At 40.8% G+C, this 20526-nt stretch overlaps 1 protein-coding gene across 1 annotated transcript in view; it reads left to right on the forward strand.

The window, feature by feature from the left end:
• The window catches only part of DPT (dermatopontin), a 29047-nt gene extending 22396 nt beyond the window's left edge, over positions 1-6651 (forward strand). The window contains exon 4 of the mRNA XM_030954299.1: positions 5320-6651. Coding sequence (XP_030810159.1) covers positions 5320-5386 — 67 coding nt within the window. The 3' untranslated portion in view covers positions 5387-6651. The remainder of the gene's footprint in view (positions 1-5319) is intronic.
• The last annotated feature ends 13875 nt before the right edge of the window (positions 6652-20526 follow it).

Below are 20526 nucleotides of genomic sequence, written 5' to 3' on the forward strand. Positions count from 1 at the left end.
GATCTTCTGTATGCTTTCTCACCTACCTCTAGTTGGAGCATATTTCATTGAGCTCAGTAAAAACACTCTGTGCCTTCAGGGAATGAGGGACCTATTTTGGTCCACTTTTCTTTGCAGAGAAGCAGGGAATCTGCCAGCATGCAGATACTGTACAAACTGTGATGTGAATGCTTTAAACTGCCCAATCTATTTCAACACAATTCTAACAGATTCAATCCACTCCAGGAATTCAGGCAGTGCCATGCACCTTGATCCCTTTCCAGAAAATGAGTTAACTACATTTTATTGATCAGTTCTGGCAATTTCTTGGCATTTGCTAGTCCTCTTGGGAGAGGCCCTATGGCTAGTGAAGTTGTAGTCACGCAAATGGATTCACAATTTTTCTGTTCAGTCAAAAAGGAACGTTTCTCCCTTTTTACTATGCACAACTGCAAAGTTTTAAACTTTGGGTTTAACATAAATCCCACACTGTAGTCTGCCTAGGGCCACAGAGATCCTAACAGAGCAGGTTTAAGAAGAGTATAAGCAGTCACTGAAACCTGATTGTGGGAAAGGGATCTTGATTCTTTTAAGCTGCCCTCTAATACATCAATAGTGAGCTATTTCTTTGCTGATGTCTTTTGTTAGGCACCTCAGCCCCAATATATTAAAGCATTTGTTATCAAGCAAAATACAGACAGCAAGGTAAGGAGTGCTGCAATGCTCTGCCAAGATGGGCTACATGAGAAGGGGGAGAGAAGAGAGAAGTGGGAATTTAATGACATCAATATTTCAAGCGCTCTCTAATAACACTCAAAGCAGCCAAAGTGCTTTTGTCACTGTAATGTACTCAGCTTGCCGAAGTTCACCATAGGGATCCCTCAACCTAAAATAAGGAGGCTTTTCCAGAATGACAACATGTTGTAAGACCACTACAGGTCCATAACTATAATTTCCTGGCTAAAATACATTATCCTGTTTATTAACAAATGGAAGCTGTGTCTGCAAATTCTTCCTACAAGTGGCAGAATAACTTTCATAGATACTTGACTCAAGGGTATCTATTTATCACTTTAGATAAAGAAATTACAAGGTCATAAGGGATAGCCCCGTTCTGGGCTTTTCATCTTAAATATTTCCCAGTGCTGTCCTTAATCCTTGTTCCTCATGGTTGTGGCAGAGAGTAGGGGAAATAATGCAGACAGTGCATTCTTCTGTAGCTGGAATCCAGACTCCATCACATGTGGATGTCTGGAATCCACAAGGACAGGCCTGGAAAGCAGAGCAGCCGAGGTAGCCTATGCCTCTGAGCAGATTGCTGTCTCTGGCTGCTAAAGGCAGCCTTCAGAAGAGGGTGGCAGTGGGGTGACTGGAGCAAAGGCAGCGTCATGGGAATGTACATTGGGAGTACAGGTCCTCACAGGACCACAGTGCCTGGAAGAGGAAGAAGCCACCAGCACACCTTTGTCCTATCTCTGCTCTGGTGGCAGTCATACACCTGCAACAGTAGCAGGTTGAAACTACAGAGAAAATATTTTACGAATTGCAAACTAGAAAAGTTTTCTGCACCAATGAACTTTCTGGTCCTCAGCTTTCAGAACAACCAGAAACCATTTGTGTTGCCAAGAGAATGAGGTGAAAAAAAATCTTGCTACACCAGTTCAGAATTCAGATTCAGGCTGTAACACTCCTCCTGAGCAGTATGAATCACAAAAGTCAGCAAATTTGTCATCCTTAATGATTCTTTGCAGCTCATGAAGCAGAATAGGAGCAGGAAAAGGTCTTCTGATCTCAGCCTGCCTGGAGCATGCACATTTCCACTTGTTTTTGTGAACATTTTTTAATTCCTCTTTTCAAGCACATTAAACTTGTGTCGTTACGACTTAGTTCATATGGACAATGTTCTTGAGCTAACAAGAGGCAAGAAAAAGCCTCTGAAGGTATTTCGGTTAAAACTTTCCCGATCACTTCAAATAGGTAGGTATTTTTAGACTTCTTCAATAAACTTGCAGAAATCATATCTTCCCTTCCTACTCCCTAAGACATTGCATCAGTGTGGTCACTGTTGATACAAGGATATTTGAGACAGCATGTGATGCTTGTGGCAAAGGACATAGAAAGTTTCGAATGATGCTATGCCCACCAACACTTCTGTAATCACTGTCAGTGAGTTTCCATGCCTGTGTAGCAGGAAAGAATGAAAGAGTTATTTTTGTAGTTATTATCAAAAGTTTTAACTGCTTGTTTGGGAAGAACAGACTTCAGAACTGGTTACTATTTACATTTTCCAGTCTCATTTTAAATAGGTCAAAAGGAGAAAACAACTGTCTATAAAGCAAGACAAAAGCAGCTGGAAAAAATTAGGAAAGGCCTGAAGTATCTCCGGGAGCCCATTTAGGAGTGTGGTGATAACACTGAAGCAGACAGGATGACCTAAGGCCATAAATAAGGGAACATTTGCAGGAAAGGGCAGTATCTCTATCAGACAGACTGATACAATCAAATTTCAGAGAAGGACATGGGCTATCTGAAGAAGGCTGTAAACAACTGAAACTGCCCACATACACATACACATTGCAAACCCTTGGCAAAATAGCTCCCAAAATTAAACCCACAAACCGAACAACATAATACCTTCAGCCTGAGCTCTGAAACATGCCAAGTGATGATGGTATGACTTTCTGGTGGAGCATTGCTTGGTGGCTGTGATCTGGTTGGAACAGTCTCCTGGTCCAGAGGGCACCACCTGGAACACTCACAACCCAACCTGCAGCAAGTACGTTGGACAGGGAGGTGGGAATTACCAGGTGTTCTTGGAAAGAGCCACCACAGCTTGTCCTTTGCTATGTAGTATAAAAATAGCACATGCAGGCTGTCATAAGCTTGTTTCTTTTACAAAACTGTTCTCTGCTCCATTTGTTTGGGTCATCTGGATAGCCAGTTACTTCTTAACTGCTCAGACATCATCACTGAAAAATGAATCAACAGCCAGATACCCCAACAGTAAAGTATGTTTGAAATGCCCAGACAAGCTGAACATCCACCAAGCTCAGCTGATCTAAATTATAGGGTATTTAAGGTCCCTAATATGTTTCATATGACCAATGAAAGAGGATTTTGTCAAACTCAATCTGAATAGGAATTCACAGAATTTTTTAACTTAATTGGAAACAGATTACTCAAAAATATTTGGAGATAAAAGAAATTTCTCTACACATCAATAATTCAAATCTTACAGGACATGACAGGTGGAAAGCAAAAGAGACAGTTCAATATTGATTCCCAATGCCAAGGAAAATGCATTAATTTAGCAACTGGGAGGGGATGACACCTACTAACTGGTGTTAAGATCTGCAAAGGCAAGTTCAGATATATTCTAGTGTACGCCTCATAAGGCAATTCCTGATGGCATCTGCATCCCCATTGGTAAACTTTTAAGAGATCTACAAATTGAAACAGGCTGATAGCTACTGAATTAAGCACACAACAGCAATAGTACAAAGTAATTGCCTGCATCCTGAGAAGCTGGGCATGTATGCTTGAGTTCAAACACAAGTAACAGGGGAAAAAATAGTAATATGCCATAAATGCATCAACCATGTATGCTAGTGTCAGAAAATCCAAGCTGAAATGACAGCTTCAGAAATAATTCTGTTCCAGTATTTTAAAGGATAGTATTAATTCAGGTGACTAAAATACATTTCTTTTAAAGAGCTTGACTTTTAATTTCACGTCCTATTTTAGAAAACCTACTTGATCTAAGATTTTGAGCTAAAAGTCTCTCTGACAATGGGTGCTATCGTAGCAGACCTTAACTTTGACCGATATAATTCTGTTTTCCACAAAGAGATCCTCTTTATTTTTTTGTCTTTCTTGGTAACTTAATGACCAAAAGAGTAATAACTGTCCTTGAAAAGTATGCACATAGACCAAATAATTTTAAAGTTTATTCTTAAAATAAACCTAAAAATGAATCTTGCATTTCATTAACCTTTGGTAACAATTTTACCAGGAAATTACAGTTTAAAACATCTAGGAAAGATCTAAAGAAAACCAAAGCCAAACTATATAACTGTTACATCATACTTGCTGATGAGCATGACACAGACCCAGTTCCAAATGACACTCAGGATAAACTTGTAGCTTAGCAGCGCAGTAAATTTCCAGTTAAAAAACCTCAGTTAACAAAAGCTGCAATGAGACATTTTATACCTACAGGGTAGATACAAAATGTATACCTACAGGGCTTAATAGTCAAATTAGTCTTATTCCAGGACAGAGTCACCCAGTCAATGACACCATTTAAGCACAGTTAATACCAAAATCTGGGCTCAGGGGGTCTCAGCACATTCCCAAGAGGCAGAAATCTGGCACCAGTTTGGTGGAGGGGTCTTTAAATGCAAGCTCCTATTAAATCACCCATTACCAACATTGCCCATCCTATGCCTCATCTTTAGGACATCACTATTAGCAGAATTCAAGCTTTCAGAAACCTCTTAGAGGACTAGCCATTATCAATATAAATGACAACTGTCATCTGCAAGGATTGTAGTTTGGATCTAAATTCAAGTTAGCCAGTATCAAGCAGCCTAAATTCAACATTCCCTTCACAGCAGGACAGTATTTGATCCTCTGATCACATGCCTATCTGTCAAAGGAAAATTTAATGTACAATAAGCTGCAGAGGAAATTAAATTTGTAGCCTGTTGTGACTATTGGACACTAAATCACTGGCTTCCACTGTTGAATCCCACTGCTCCAGTCAGGCTTCCTACTAACAGTTGTTAGGTTTCCTATCGCTCTCTTGAGAGAGAATACCAATCACAAACTGAGAAGAGCATAAATTCTCCTTACATTCATAAATGTTACTCTTCCTCACATACAATTTGATCAAGGATGAGAAATCAATATTTGCTGTATGGATAACTCCCCTCTTAGACATAGCTTAAAATCACCCAAGTACTATTCACCTTTTACACGTTACTGAACAATATATGACATGACAATAACTTTTGATAGAATTATCCTTTTCCTCTTGGTCACTGATTAAAAGTCAATTCAGGACTGTTCACCATCAGGATTCATTGTCTTCAGAGACCTACTTATTCAGAGAGCTGATTTTCTTATCTTGTAAAGGAGTGTAAGGGAATTGTAACTATCACATATATTTAATGTTCTTTTGGCTCTTGAAAACACAGAGCACTCAGATGAAGGTCAGTTAATGGCAGACAGATGTTTTTCTTGCCATACCAGTACCTGGTATAAAGTTACTCTTACTTGTATAGCATCTTCTGCAGTTCTGGATCACTAACACCTCTCTCTTGTCTCTCTTTCATGCAGGGATCGTCAGTGGAAATTTATTGTCTGCAGGATGACAGACTATGACTGCCCATTTCAGAATGTTTAAAAGATTGAGTGCACTCCATTTGGAAATCTTGGGGACAGGCAGGGTGGGATAAAATTAGTGATTACAGGAGAAGATCAGTTAGGTTCACAAAAATATACCAAGACTCATCACCTGTCTGCTGAAGACATAATTCTTTCCCTCTGGAGCTAATACGTAAATTGCCAACCTACATGCTTGCAACAGTGAATTCAGAGGATTCTTTCAAGCTGCACTGACAGTTGTATCCTGCAATTAAATTTGCTTATGACATACATGTTTATGATACACAAATCTATGGCATATGCAGTTACCTTTCTTATATATACATGTAGCCATTCTAAACACATACAACTTCCTTTCACATAGCAGCTCTATAGAAATGGCTTCCCAGCTCCTCTGAATGAGGTGGAAACATACTATATGCTTCCCAACATGCACTAGAATTTCCTGTCTTCTACTTTGTACTTGGAACAAATCCAGTGACCCCAACCAACTTCTCAGACCTGGAAGTGTGCAGAAAATGTAATTGGGAGGTGTCTGATGGGCTGCACCTGGCATTACCTGTTACAGCCCTCAGCATAACTCCACTGCAACAAAGGTCTGCCCACACAGGAGAATTCCAGGCATTTACAACAGGAAGACATCAGTATCGGATAAAAATGAGAGTAGATCCATCAATAAAAACAGAAGACTAGCCCAGCTTTACTAAGAGTCTCTTTTATATTGTCTTTAAAATCTCTGATGATAAAACTAACCAAGAACTCTAGTCTGGGCAAACCCAGGAGAAAGTCAGCCCATTCATGCTCAGTAAATATGGATATGACATTCTTCAGGAGTCTGAATTTCAGGTGGATTTGGTTTCCACTGTGGGTGCCTGTACGACATCCATCTTCCCTTGGTAATACAATCTTGGTTTAGAAGAGACAAAGTTAGTGACTTAGGTGACCTTAGTTCCTCCAGTTTGCAGATCTTATTGCCTATAAAGTATAAACTGACCAGGTTTCAACACTGCACAACACTTGTGCAGCTGCAGTCCAACAAGAAAGAATATTGATCTGTTTCAGAAAGATCAGAGGTAGTATTTTCACTCTTGAACAAGTCAGAATTTAGGGCTCAGTTTCTTAGTTGATGAATTCAATGGTGAACTTAGCAATGGCTTTGGTGCTGCTGGCTCAAGGGCTGTGATGACTCCATGTGCCAATTTAAGGCTGCAAAGCTTCATAAGAAACAGTGGTGTCTGCCAATGAGTTTCCATATTCCAAGCATTTTTAGCATGTTTAGAAGCATACCCTCTTGTTCAATAAAGGAATGTTAGGATTTGCTTTGCTGTAGCCTTGTTCTTTATTGATTTTCCTTTCACCAGCATATTAATTCACACACAAACAAACCCTCTGTCACTCTCAGAGACCATAAAGGTGATAAAAGTTCTGTGAGAGCCAGTTGCTGAGATATGTAGGTTACAGTGAGAAAGAGACTTTGATAAGCTTAGAGAAGCTGGAGAAGCTTGATCACTGACTCTGGTAGACAGGCAAAGGAAGCCAAAGAACTCCAAACAGTAGGGAACCAGAAGAGAAAGCACTCATGCCAGGGAATCAGTGGAAAAGGCTGTGCACTAAAATTAGGCACAGGAAGATCATCCCTGAGAATACTTGACCTAGATGGAAGCCCATCTCCCACACAACTTTGTCTTGACTACTTAGGCTGCTCTTCATTCTGTGTGCACACCACGGGCTTATGAAGGCCTCTGATGGGACAGTAAAATATCATCTTAAGCTGGAAAAGAGCAGTTCTGGTCTCTTGTCCTGGAGCTGCAGTGTCATATTGTCCCATATCATAGAATCATTAAAGTTGGAAAAGACCTCCAAGATCATTGAGACCAACATGTGATGGAATGCTGTCATGAGAACAACACCATAGCACTAAGTGCCATGTCCAGTCGTTTTGTGAACATGCCTAGAGACGATGCCTCCACCACCTTGCTGGGCAGCCCATTCCAAAGTCTAATCATTCTTTTAGTGAAAAAAATATTGCTGATGTCCAGCCTGAACCTCCCCTGGCACAGTATGGAAGAGGAGCCTGACCTTCACCTTGCTACACTCTTCTTTCAGATAGCTGTAGAGTGATAAGGTCACCCTTGTGCCTCCTCTTCTCCCAGGTTGAACAACTCCAATTCTCTCAGCTGTTCCTCATAGGACTTGTACTCCAGAAACATCACCAGCTCCTTTGCCCTTCTCTGGACTGACTCCACAATCTCAACATATTTCTTCTCATGAGGGGCCCAGAACTGGACACAGAAACTGAGGTGCAACTTCACCAGTGTCAAGTACTGAGGGACAGTCTCTTCCCTAGTACTGCTTGACACAATATTTTTTATACAGACCAGGATGCCATTGGTCTTTTTGGCCACCTGGGCACACTGCTGGCTCATGCCTCTGTTCTCCCTCATCCCTGTCCCAGTCCCTTGTTTCCACCCATGCTCTATTCCCAGCTCCACCCTAGCAGTGCATCTGTGTAGGATACATTTCACAGAACTCCTCTTCAGAAAGTAAAGTAATTCTCAGATGAGGAAAGGTGTGGGTGGGAAACAGAATGTATCTTGAGGGAAGGCAGAAATGGGATATGGACCAGAAAATATCCAAAATTCAGAACAGAGGCAGAGAAAGAATGGTTCCCATGAAGTCCTAGGACAACTAGTTAGCAAAACTAGGAACTGAACTTAGCCCTTATCTAAGTTTTTATCTAAAAACTTATACTTGCAGTATCCAGTTCTAATGTTGACTTAACCCTTCCGTATGGGAAAACACTGCTCCAAAGCTGTTAAGATTCCAGCCCAAATTCCTTAGCACAGAGTGAGGTGATGATGAGCCTGTCTCACAAAGTTTGCCTGCTTCAAAACCTCATCAAGTTTGCTTTAACTTTCCTAAAGCCATTCTGGTAAAGTGAGCCTTTCAACCTGCTTAGGACACCAAACCTGAGCCACCTTTCACTCCTGCTGGCACAAACCAGATGCCATTGCAGGGAAATGAAGAGTTGTGCCCAGTCAGACCAAGTACAGCCCAGCACAGATACCCAGTTCAGGGAGCCCACTGTGCTTCTTCATTCTCCTGTGCTCCAAGGCACAGAAGCATCACACCTGCACTTGTACTATATGGAGTTAAAGTCTTCCCCGACCTGAGAGTAAACATAAAGCCTAACATTTAAAATAAATCCTTAGTCTTTAATAAATAAGACAACAGGAAATAAAGTTTTATTTATTTAATAAATAACAACAGTATGGATTGAATTCAAACATCTGAGAGAAAAATATTCCCTTGTAAATACTGAGCATTGACCCAGCCACGCTACAAGGGCTGCAGATGACACACTTGTCAGCAATTTTTTTTAGATAAACTAGGGCAGGAAAGTCTGTGATTCACAAAGGGAAACACAGCAAACTTCAAGAAACAGATAGAACCTTTTGAGCTTTTCTAAATGGAAATAAAAAAGGTGAAGTAAGGTGGCTTGGCTGTAGAAGAGAAACACCAACAGGCACCAGGCTCCCTTTGTGGGTCTCCTTCAACTTGAAACTCAGCAAAGGCAGGTGCTAAGACAAACCCACGTCCTCCATTCGATCCACTCAACTTGAGGAGAGGTTTGAATAACAGAACAGCGTAAGTAATTTGGGAAAACAGACAGTCAAAGAGAAGGACTTGACTGCTCTTGTTCCTAAATCTCAAGAGTAACTTAAAAACCATGTTAAGTGTTAAAAACTTCTGTTTTTAACACTTCTGTTAAAAAATAAAAATAATGAGCTCTATTTTTAAAGATATTCTGATTTCTCAATTTGCAGAGTATATAAGCACTTCCAGTATTTTTCACTTTCAGTAATTTTCAAGTGTTTCAGGTGTTTCCAATTACTTCTCAACAATGCTGAGCCTTGAAATGTCTTTCTTAAGTGAAGGCTGAGATTCTTGTTTAACCACTTGAAAATGAGAGCTGGGACATCAGCACTTTGGTTTTATATTTTAGGTCCTGTTTTTCAGGACATCAAATATTATGGAACTCATGATAAATACACCTTGGCAACACAGGACTGATGAAAAAAGAAATAACAAACCTGTAGCCATGTTGAAATAAGGCTTCTTTCCTGTAAGGTCAGGAGAGACCTTTCAACCTCTTCCAGCCCAGTATTAAGGATTTTGTAATATGAGATAAACCTGGTGGAGAGTCATGGTATTTCCTAAGCAGAGAGATGTCAACAAAGCTGAAGGGAAACTGGTCTGTGGGTGAACCAGAAGATATGGCAGAAGACCAGATGGCTCTTTGGAAAACTTACTGAGGTCGGACCCTTAACACCCAGACACTGATTTTTTTCTATTTTAAAACTTGATTTCAAGTCCAAATTTATTGCATTAGCAACAGGTGCTGGCCTGCATCCTTAAGGCTACAGTAGTGTTTGCAATCAGAGAGTATGAACGTCACTGGTAGTGGCACTTTGTGCCAGAGTTGTTGGCGTGAACCGTAGGCAGGAGTTCTGCTAATAACACATTATCAAACACAAACAGTGCTTGTGCTTAGATTTACTTTTCAAGACAGAGTAGTTACACGGGGGACTGCTACTTTATTTCTCACATTACAGGGTTCTGGTATGTGTTTGGCTGATGCGCTGAATGGACCTATGCTTTGAGAAGTTTATAAAAGGCACAGGACTGCCCACATGCTGAAAATAAAAGACTAAAAAAAGTGCCTGTAGATCAGAGACAACAGGCTTGTCTTTGTCTTTCTGAACTCCATACCTGAACAACATCCATTTCAGTCTCACCAGGTTGTGAAGCTTGACCAAATTCAACTGAATTCAGCCTTAAGAGTCATACATGTAAATATTTTTCAGGATCTCAGCTGATATATCTCTGCAAGGAATACTGGATAAACTGTAACTCAAGTTAGAGGGAATCAATCAAAGAGCGTGCCAACAGACACATGAATGGCCAAGGCAGCACATATTCTGTACATGCTTTCTTAACACATAAAAGCCTGGAACTGGTCAGGCCATTGGATTGGATGGTCACTGTAGGTCACTTCCAAATGAAACAGTGTATTACCTTCTATCCTACTTGAAAAATCTGACTTAACCTCTTGAAGACCACAACTCACTTTGCCCCAGGTTATCTTTAAATCATTTAAGAAGAGTAAAAGAAGTTTTGCTCAGCTTAGCATTAAAGCCTTGTCATGATAAAGCTCAGTATACAAAAAAAGGTCTCAGCTATATTTTTGTAGAATGAGCGTTTTAGTTTACCTGCAGGGTCAAATTCTCAAGGTCTTGCCCAAACAAGACAAATCATCACACTGCAGAACCTAATCCCAAAGAGATCATCCCACATCATGAAGAACATAGAAAATCATCCCAAATAATGAAGAACACATGAAAGTGCAGAAGAGATGGTTCTATCTCACAGAAAAAATGAGGGAAATGTCAAGAACCAGAGTGAAAATAGTGAAAGAGACATGAAGCCACCTGAAGAATATGCCATTATGTAATTTCTTAAAATAAATGCATGCTCCTCTATCTTAGGAGATGAGATGACTAGGATAATTTAATACCAGCAAAGAATTTGGGGAAAGCTTCCCAAATAACTTTGAAAAGAAAAAAGCCAGCACAGTACATCGAATATCATCTTTGAAAAGCAGAGGAGTTGCCAATTGAAGCAGAACCAACTGATAATGTTGATATAAATATTTTAATCTGTGTTTAGAGCTCTTAACCCTTGACCAAAGAAAACAGAGAAATGAGAACCGAAAAAATAAGCTAACAATGAAGCATAAGTGGAAGGAGGAGATGTGATCACAGATTAAGAAAGTGGCAAGAAAAGAACAAAAGCAAACAAATTCTCAACAAACTAATGAAAATGGGCCTTTGGTACAACCTGTGGTCTCTGAACTGAAATTCTATTTTTCCATGGTTGTGTGAAACTGCATATAAGGCTTTGCTTCAGTTAATATAAACATATTGCTCAAATTATTTTAAAGGTTGAAGTTACTTAAGACTCTGGCTTGGGTTCAGACCCCTATTAAAGTGAACAAGCTTTGACTTGGAAGCGGATATATTCATCACCAAAAGAAGATCCTGATAGAATAAATAAATAAATTCAGACATGATCTTACATGGAAAGTAAGATGTAATAATAATTCCTCCTTTATTTATTTTCCTTATTTAGAGTGAATTTGACACTGATGGAGAATTAGAGGTGGCTGTGAAGAAACTCTTATCTATATAACAAAGTGCTTTTCTGTCTCATATTTCTGCCTTCTCCTGGGTTTTAGGGGACCTCCTTGGAGACTGCTGAGTGTCTGTGGCTTATTCAACAACAACTGTATTGCTGAGGCAAGCAATGAAGGGCATAAGTAACTCCAGCTGCCACCACTTCTCTTCTAGAAACTGACTGATGACCATAAATGTAATTCAAAATCAGCAATGAAATAGTCATTGAATTGTAACAGACTTGCAGTTGTTACACTGAACTGTAGCATCATCAAGAACAATTTTTTGCCCAAGGATTTTATTTGCTGAATGTGCCACACTGGTTTGGGAAAAGTCACCTGCTCCAAAATATTTAACTACAATTCAGAAAGAGAATTAGATGAGACAAGAGTGACGTAAACATCCTTCCATACTGCTTAGAAATGTTAAACCTAAACCTTTATAGCATCAAAACCTGCAGTTTGCTCTCTGGTTGGTCCAACATTACTTGCTTTCCAGGTGCCTCTGACATTTACCTTTTCTGCAGAAGTGAACTACAGTACACATATCACAGACTCTGCACTTAACACTGCAGCACAGCAAATACTGCACTCACAGCCCAATAACCTGAGCTATCATTTGCTGTTACTTTCTGGATTATTTAACAAAGCAGACAAGAGGAAAAGGGCTCTGAGTAATTAAGTGCTGTTTGGCAGGCACAGTAAATATGTAGATCTCCATGACATTAATTTTAAATGGTGACTGAGAGTGCTTTGGTGCTTTGCACCCACTTCATACATACACAGCACAGTCTCAGGATCACCAGCAAGAAAGGCATATCATGGGTAAAGGTCATTACTTTTTTCTGTTAAACCCAACCAGCCCCCTGTGCCCTGTCTGATACAAATGGACAGAGTTCCTCAGCAATAGGGGAGCACCTCCCCCTTGGTGTGAACTGAGCATATGTGCTTGCTCAGGGCCTAGGTGAGTCACTGCCACCGTTCCATCCAGCCTCTGTACTCTGCCCAAACCCAAAGAAATGAGTTTGACCAGGCTCCTGTCAAGCCCCCCAAGATGTCATTTCACCCGCTTTCCCCTCACTCACATCACAGTAACAACTAAAAAGACTAAACATTATTAATGTAAAAGCATTACTATCAACAGTGAAATCTCCTAATTTATACTCATCTCTCCATTCCAGCATGCAGAATCCAGCATTTCAACTGATTAAATGTCATCCAATTAATCACAGTTCAATGCTCCAGTCTATTTAGATCCCTCTGCAAGTCTCTTGTCCCTGAAGAGAGTGAACAGCACCTCCCAGTTTGGTATTGTTGGCGAACTTGCTAATTGTACATTTAACTCCTGCATGCAGACCATTGTTAAAAATGTTGAACAGCACTGACCCTAGGACTGAACTCTGAGGTACACTGCTGGCGCCTGGTGTCCAGGCAGAGGTAACCCCATTCACTATAACAGCCTGAGCTCTTCTTTTCAGCCAGTCCACCACTCAGCACACCATGAATCCATTCATCCCACAGATGGGCAACTTGCCCAAAAGGATGTTGTGGAGGGCAGAGACAAAAGCCTTATTAAAATCCAGAAAAATACACATAACACCTTCCCATAACCCACCATGCAGGTGACCTTTTCATCGAAGGATATCAGCCTACTTAAACAGTACATGTGTGCACTTGTTCTCCATTTGTTGTGCCCGTTGATCTCATTATTTGAATTAGATTTAAACAACTATGCAAAGTCAGATATATTCACTTGTACCACAACACCCAAATTCTATCTACATATTCAATAAAGTTAATAACATATTTCCACCATGTGCTGTATGAATATCTGAAAAGATAATGAGCTGCTGTTACACGTTTGTGAGCTGAAAATTTACAGCATGAATGTATTAATGAATTAAGCCTTTTGATCAAACAAAAAGAAAGAAAGAGCAACAGACTGATATGTATTATTCTCCTGCTTATTGTATTAAAAAATTGATTTAGTCTTCGGTCTATTTCTTGGAAGACCATACCAAATAAATAAAGAGGGTAATAAAGCAGTGTGGGATGAGCAGAAGTAAATATCAAAATATAAATGTGTCCACAGAGCCAAACACCCTGGGTAAAAAGGATGAGCTATGCAACACATACCTGATTTCCCATGCTGGAATTTTCCTTCATCTCCTTTTGTCAACAAAGGTCTTAGGCCTAACAGAGAGCAGACTGCAGTATGGTGCTGACACACTGGAGCATCTCAAAATGAACTTGTGAGAGTAGTCTAATTCCAGTTGGCCAGAGCATAACACCAAGGATTTGGTCATGATTCTCCTGTTAACTTAATTAAAAATTACAAAAACCACCTAGTGCTTCAGAAAAAGCTGTCATCAGAAAACAGACTATTTTCTACTATTGGGTCTCCCTTTCTGTTGAGACCTAGATCTTCCTGACAGAAAGCCTAATGCTGTTTGACACTCTTCTACAGGAGAAGGAATTAGCCCATTCTACCATGATCAGGTACATTTCTGTATCCCAGCTAGCTTGCTCAGCATTTACTTGTGTGTTGATAGGTGTTGCTCTATGGTGCACCATGCATGGTACAATGCAGAAAAAGCTCCAGTGTTCTTCACTCCTCACCCCTCATGTGATTCTGTACTTTCTTGATTTCTGCATAGACAGTGAAAAAACTGTTAGAAATTGAGATTGATAGAGGATGGGAGAGGATAAGAAGGTGACATCTGCCTCATTATAAGCATCAGCTTAGTGCAATGGCCATGGTCCCCCATTCAGCCATATATTTGAAAGCCAGAGTCAGTCTGAAATAGAATAAGCCCTCACAGGGAGAATAAGAGTACAGATGAAGTATGTACTCTAAACCCATGTGCAGCCAACCTGACAATAGGAAGAGAGCTGATGTTTTCTTTAAATTATGTATGAGCATACTGATGACGTAGGAACACTCCAATTAAAAACAAATCAAGAGGGAATATTCTTCATGAGGCTTTGCTAGAGAAGCAGTTAATTGTCTGAAATCTTAAAAACTAAAGAGTGCATCTGTGGGCACACGATAAAAAACCTGAAGATAATTCCAGAAAATAATTACAACCACCTTTTCCGTAGGGAGCTGTTAGGCTGAAAGTACAGTGCAGAAACATCCATGTCATCTACCAGGCTTCACCTAGGCAGAGGCCTTTAACTGATTCTTGCTTACTCCTTCAACTGAGGGAAAAAATCCATTATTCTGTTTAGAGCATCATGCTCCAACAAGCTGTTCAAGCTGCAATTTGCATCTTGGATGCTGTGCAAGGCAAAAACAAAATGTCTGAGTCATGGCAGAGAATGTTTCACAGCAAAAAGAAAGAGGGGACAGAGTGGGTGTAAGAAAGAAACCTTCACAAAATAAGGGAACCTAGGGAAAGAAGCAGGACTGAGAAGTAATTAGCCCCACGAAAAACCCTTTTATAAGTCACCATGAACAGTATCCCTATGAATAGTCTTTATGGAAAGAATGCCCAGTGGTTAAAGTGCTACCCAGGAACTTGAGCAGTTCCTGATTGTCCATCCACCTTTCATGTGAGGAGAGGAGGGTCACTTATGTCACTTATACTCTTGTGACACATTGCAGAATAGGACTGAAGGTCAATTCTAAGAACTTTAAGCAGGATGATATTCTTAAAAGCCACACACAGAGATGCTAACAGACATTTTCAAAACAATACTTCCATTGTTCCCAGGCTGCTAATTAATCCAAGCACATACTTCAGCCTAACACAGCTTGCCTGATTTCAGGATAGCTCAGTCAACACTAAGACTGTGCTTTGTTTCACGTGTAATTTGGACATGTGAAACATGCCCTGTGTCCCTCTGAATCTCATCTCTCCTTCCATTAGTCAGAGATAGAAATCATCACTGGCATCACGCACAAATAAATGTAATCACAACAGTGAGGCTCTATGATATTATAACAAGGAGAAGGCTGGAAGACCACTATAAATATGACAGATCAGATGAATCTCAGTGTGAGTGTGCTGGTTCTACATTCTGGCATTTAGTGCTTGTCCAGAGTGCTGATACCAAGGGCACTCTGCCTGGCTCCTCAGGGCTCTGCACGGGTCCCTCCAGAGCCAACCCAGCAGCATGGCATTTTCCCAATTAACACAGCCACCACAATCCAACAAACAGCCCTAAGTTCCCTGTTCAGGTGACCAGTTCTTACCTATCAAAGATGGATTTGTCTTCTAGGAGTCAAGGCACATTACAACTCATGTGGCCAGTACACCCACCATGACTTTTGTTGCCAGGTCAGACACCACATGCAGATGGTGTCAATGAGCCAGGTGGAAAAAGGACTTGGCTATCTACAGTCTTCTGGGCATGTGCTGAAGAGATAAGCTACACTGGTGGTCTAAGCAAGCATAAGTGGCTGTCTCTCCCAGGGCCATTCAGGTCTGATCCAGCTAGCTCTGGACCCTCGGCCCCTCGCAGCCTTTACAAAGACAAAAGTAAAAGATGTGAGGCACTCTTCTCCTCTGGACTCCTCTGGAAAATCCCACAGCTTTATTGTGGGATTACTCCAGGGGATCCATGATGGGGAATACAGTGGTATCCCAGGGGAAAAAGAGACCGAATGCCTGATGGCGGGAGACTTTTAAACCCGGAGGAGGTGGGGGGGTGGAGGAAGGGGGCCACAGCCAATGGGATACAAGTGAATAAGGCGCGAGGGGAGGAGTAAACCTGGGTCAAACCATTACCACCGGGGCTTTTGGGAGGAAAGACCATGTGATCAGTGCAAAAACAACAGCTAAATAAACTATTTAGTGCAATACAACAGGCAAGCACCATCTTTTTCAGTTGTTCCAGTTACAAATTTTCTAGAATGGCTAGGATCTTTCAGGACAGAGGGGTGGAGCTACTCTGCTGTCCCTAAGTTACTAGGGCTGCACTGTGCATCCATGGAATACCAACTGCTAAAGTACTGCAAGCAACACACATGGTGCAAAGGACACCTTTCCCAGCTACCACTGCACCCATCCACTACTGCAAGGAGGGAAAATGTTCTTGAAGGATCAAAGTGTGACTTGGATTAAAATGCTTTATAGACACTGATCTAGGGAGCTGCCAGACATATCACCTGTGACAGATTAACAACAGCCTCAAGACCCCAAAGACAGAGAAAGCAGCTTGACAATTCACATTTCAACAGTAAAAAGCAATTTGCTTTGACAAAGATCAAGTTTTTCATGTGGAGGAGATGGGCTTCAGCAAAATGAGCAATGGAGACTGGAAGTGGAAAAGTGGAAGGCAAATTCTTAGTAAATCAGGCTGTGGAAGGCTGGAAACTGGTTCTTAATCCTAACCACTGTTGTCTGGTGCACAGCCTGAACCAGACCACTAGCCCTGGGAACACCTGTAAAACCAAGTCCTGCAGGTGAAGATGCCTGAGAAACTTATTGGTTTTAAGGTTGGAGCCAACAGCAACTGAACATGTGAGTTTGTGTCTAGCAGCAGAAATTAGTCTGGATTTTCATGGAAAGTTCATACACATACAGAAATCAGGTATGTCTGACTGAAACAGCTGCTTGGTGTAGTTTGAAGGGATGTGCCAAGGCACTTAACTGAGCACTTGGACTTAGTGTTTTTTTAAACACACGGTGCAATTGTATGTGCATTTTCTGTAGTAGCCCAAACAAAAGAGACCAGACTCTGGCCTCTAAACTCTTGATACTGTTCATTTAAAAAACATCAGTCTAGAAAATCCCAAGTCAGATGCTGAAGGTCAAGGCTAGATGTAACTTGAAGATGTTGACGTAAAGCTGCTTGATATGGTAGCCAAGAAAATGTGAACCCTTTTTAGCTCCCTGTTCTCAATACTTGCCTCCATAGATAGCTAGTGACATATGGACATAGTCACTGTTCTAGTTAGCACAGCTTCTCAAAGAGCTTTGAGAAACTTCTGAGGGGGGAGTACTGTGACCTCAGACCCACGTGCTGGGACTGGCACTGGCTAGTGGATTAGGCTAAATGCTCACAAACCAAGTCATAGTGCTCCATAGCTAATGATTTCTCATTAAATCATGCTCTACTATGGAGGAGGCTGCTATGTTTTTCTAAGGAGGATTTTCTACTTTTAAACCACAGAGTGGTTTAAAAGGTAAAAGGGTAACTCAGTAATGATAATAATAAAAGCATGAGAACATGGTAAAGGCACTGCATTTTTATAAGGCTAAACTATAAATATATTTATAACAGTCAGTACCCTTATAATCTCCAAAACATAACCACAAACAACCATGAAATTAATACGCTTAGGCAACTGCTGAGCTTAATCCAGGGCAAGTTTAAATCAATGGAGGGACATCAGGGACACTGGACTGTGTCCAGAAGTGAGCGAATGAAAAGCACAGGACAGAGGGTAGTGCTCCAGACAGCATTCATACAGTAGGCTAAGAATATCAGATACTGGCAGACCTTGCACAGGAATTATCAATGGAAAATCCTCAGTAAGGCAGAAATTGCCTCATTTTTGAGCTGTTCTTGGCATATTTTTCAATACCAAATCTAAGGTCCTAAAACCATAACTAAAGCTTTCCACAGGGCTTAGTGGGTTTACCATGAGTCAGGTTTAGTATAGCATCATTCTCTTCTTTGTGAATCCTGTTAAATTGTTTCCACTCTCTCACCACTCTGTTCCCAGTAAAGGTGGGCTAGGCACAGACTAAAGGAAGCTAAAAACCAGAATTCAGTTGCCTGGCAGTAAAACATATGGATAGCTTCTGCAAACAGCTTAGATGTTTTGACTGCTTGAGTGCTGAAGGCCTGTATATGGGCTGTTTCAAACAGGACCAAACAAGAGTAGACCTTCACAATTCTTTGTTTGCCAGTGATTCTCAGTGGAGCGTGTCTCCTGAATTTCTCTACTTCTAAGGACATTTTCAGTCGTTGTTGCATAAAGAACATCTACCCCTGGATCTCCTAAGGATGTCAAAAATACTTTCTCTCTCTGCCTCGGTCCTTGCATGTACTCCCTGCTTGTGGCTAGCTGGGAGACACTCCTCCTGCATATCTACATGCTTCTGACATGCTCTTCCTCTGACTCTTTCCTGGATAATAAAGGCTATTCTAGTTTGACAAACCGATTCTCAAGGAATCCAGGAGGCTTTAGATCTGTGTCCACATGAGGACGGAATATGAAGCTGATAATTTAAGGGAGTTGCCATGACTGTGACACATGCATAGAGCATAAGATGAGATCCTGCTTGACTTGGAGAGGCAGTGGGATGATGCACTTGCAGACACTCATAGAGAGCAAGACCTCCTGTTCACTGTGACTTCAGCATCAGAGCACCACTGCTTCTTTCACTTTGTCTGTCTTTAAAAGATAAGTAACACCCAGGTAGACAGTAAATGAGACACTCATTACACAGGGAGAACCCAAGCAAGAAGAAAGTCTGTCAAAGGATGCTGATTTAATGAACACAATAATGATAAATATTATGTGCACAGAGGGAAATGGCCCAGCGTAGTGGTGAAGTGCTGTGCAGCTACAAAACAATTTGGTTGCCAACTGAGAAATGTGGCAAATATATTAGCTGTAAGAGTTATATGCCTTCCAACATAATCTTAACATAAACTATTAATTTTCTATTCTTTCTGTCTAACCTGGTTAATAAGGCTGATAAAATATTTGTTAGGTAACATGAAATATGCACAACACCACCTTTAACTGTGTGCTTGTCAGAGAAAACATACATTAAAAAAAAGAAACTGCTTATGAAACTTTGTTAAAACACACTAATCTGGACTCAAGCAATGTCTATTGCCTTGCATACGTATTTTCCCCAAGAAAGTGCAACTGGTTATTCAATATTCTTAGTAATGATAACTATAGTAAAGCCCCAGTAAACCTGGAGAAATATTTTTTAAAAGATCAGGTTGAGTGTACTAGATACAACAGTATGCTGTCCATAAGTGTGAAAGTTGTAAGATGTCTGCCAGAATTTATAGTATGCACAAACTCAGTAAATTGTTGATCTTGAACAACTATAAATGTTCTTTTTTTTGATGATTGGAACTAGATGGATGAGCTCTATTTTTACACAGGTTCACTGAAGGAGAAAAGCTGTTGACTATCAGCTGATGTGCACACTCATCAGGGACTAAGTGCAGTCAGGGCACATTTCACTGGTCTGCAGTCGGTGCTTTACAGGCTGCTAGCTAAGAAGTCTGTAGTAGAGACAATGAAGGCAGACAGCTCTTCCTTTGGGAACAATACAGCCTCTCTTACATTACTCAGATATAAGAAGCTCAGGCATCATATCTTGAACAGAAACCAAATAAAGATTCAGACACAGACCACTGGTCCTGGGACCATGCCACAAGACATGGAATCAACCACCCTCTCTCCTCTCTGAATCTCTGAGTAGGCTCCAAGCCTTGGTTCTCTGGCTTCAGCTTTACACTTTACATGTTTTCTTCATTATAATCAGCTTGACAATGCAGGGGAAAATGGTAGGGGCATTTGTTTTCACTGTACAGGGACTCCCTCCTCACCTGTTACATGATTAGGCTGTTATATAAATGACCCAAGATGTCACATTCCTCACCCAGGCACTGACCCTTGAAATAAACCAGGCAACATGACTCTGAGTAGCTAGAGGGTCTATTTGTAAGAGGATTTGCTGATCAGGGCTGTATTATAAAATGTTCTTTCCATCTACATGACTGTGTTCATCAGGGGATCATCATTTGCAGACAGAGACATTCAGACAGCTATGGTGCTGAGTTTCCATGTTCTGTTCCAAAACTGGATGCACATCAATGGGATACCAGTAATGTTTCCTTCATCTTTATTTTTCCAAGTAAAAGGAAAAAGGGCACTCAATCACAAGTGCACCAACTTGGTTCCTTGTTTAAAAACAAGCAGATGACCTTGAATAAGATTT

The sequence above is a fragment of the Camarhynchus parvulus genome, chromosome 1, assembly GCF_901933205.1.
Source record: "Camarhynchus parvulus chromosome 1, STF_HiC, whole genome shotgun sequence".
Taxonomy (NCBI): Eukaryota; Metazoa; Chordata; class Aves; order Passeriformes; family Thraupidae; genus Camarhynchus; species Camarhynchus parvulus.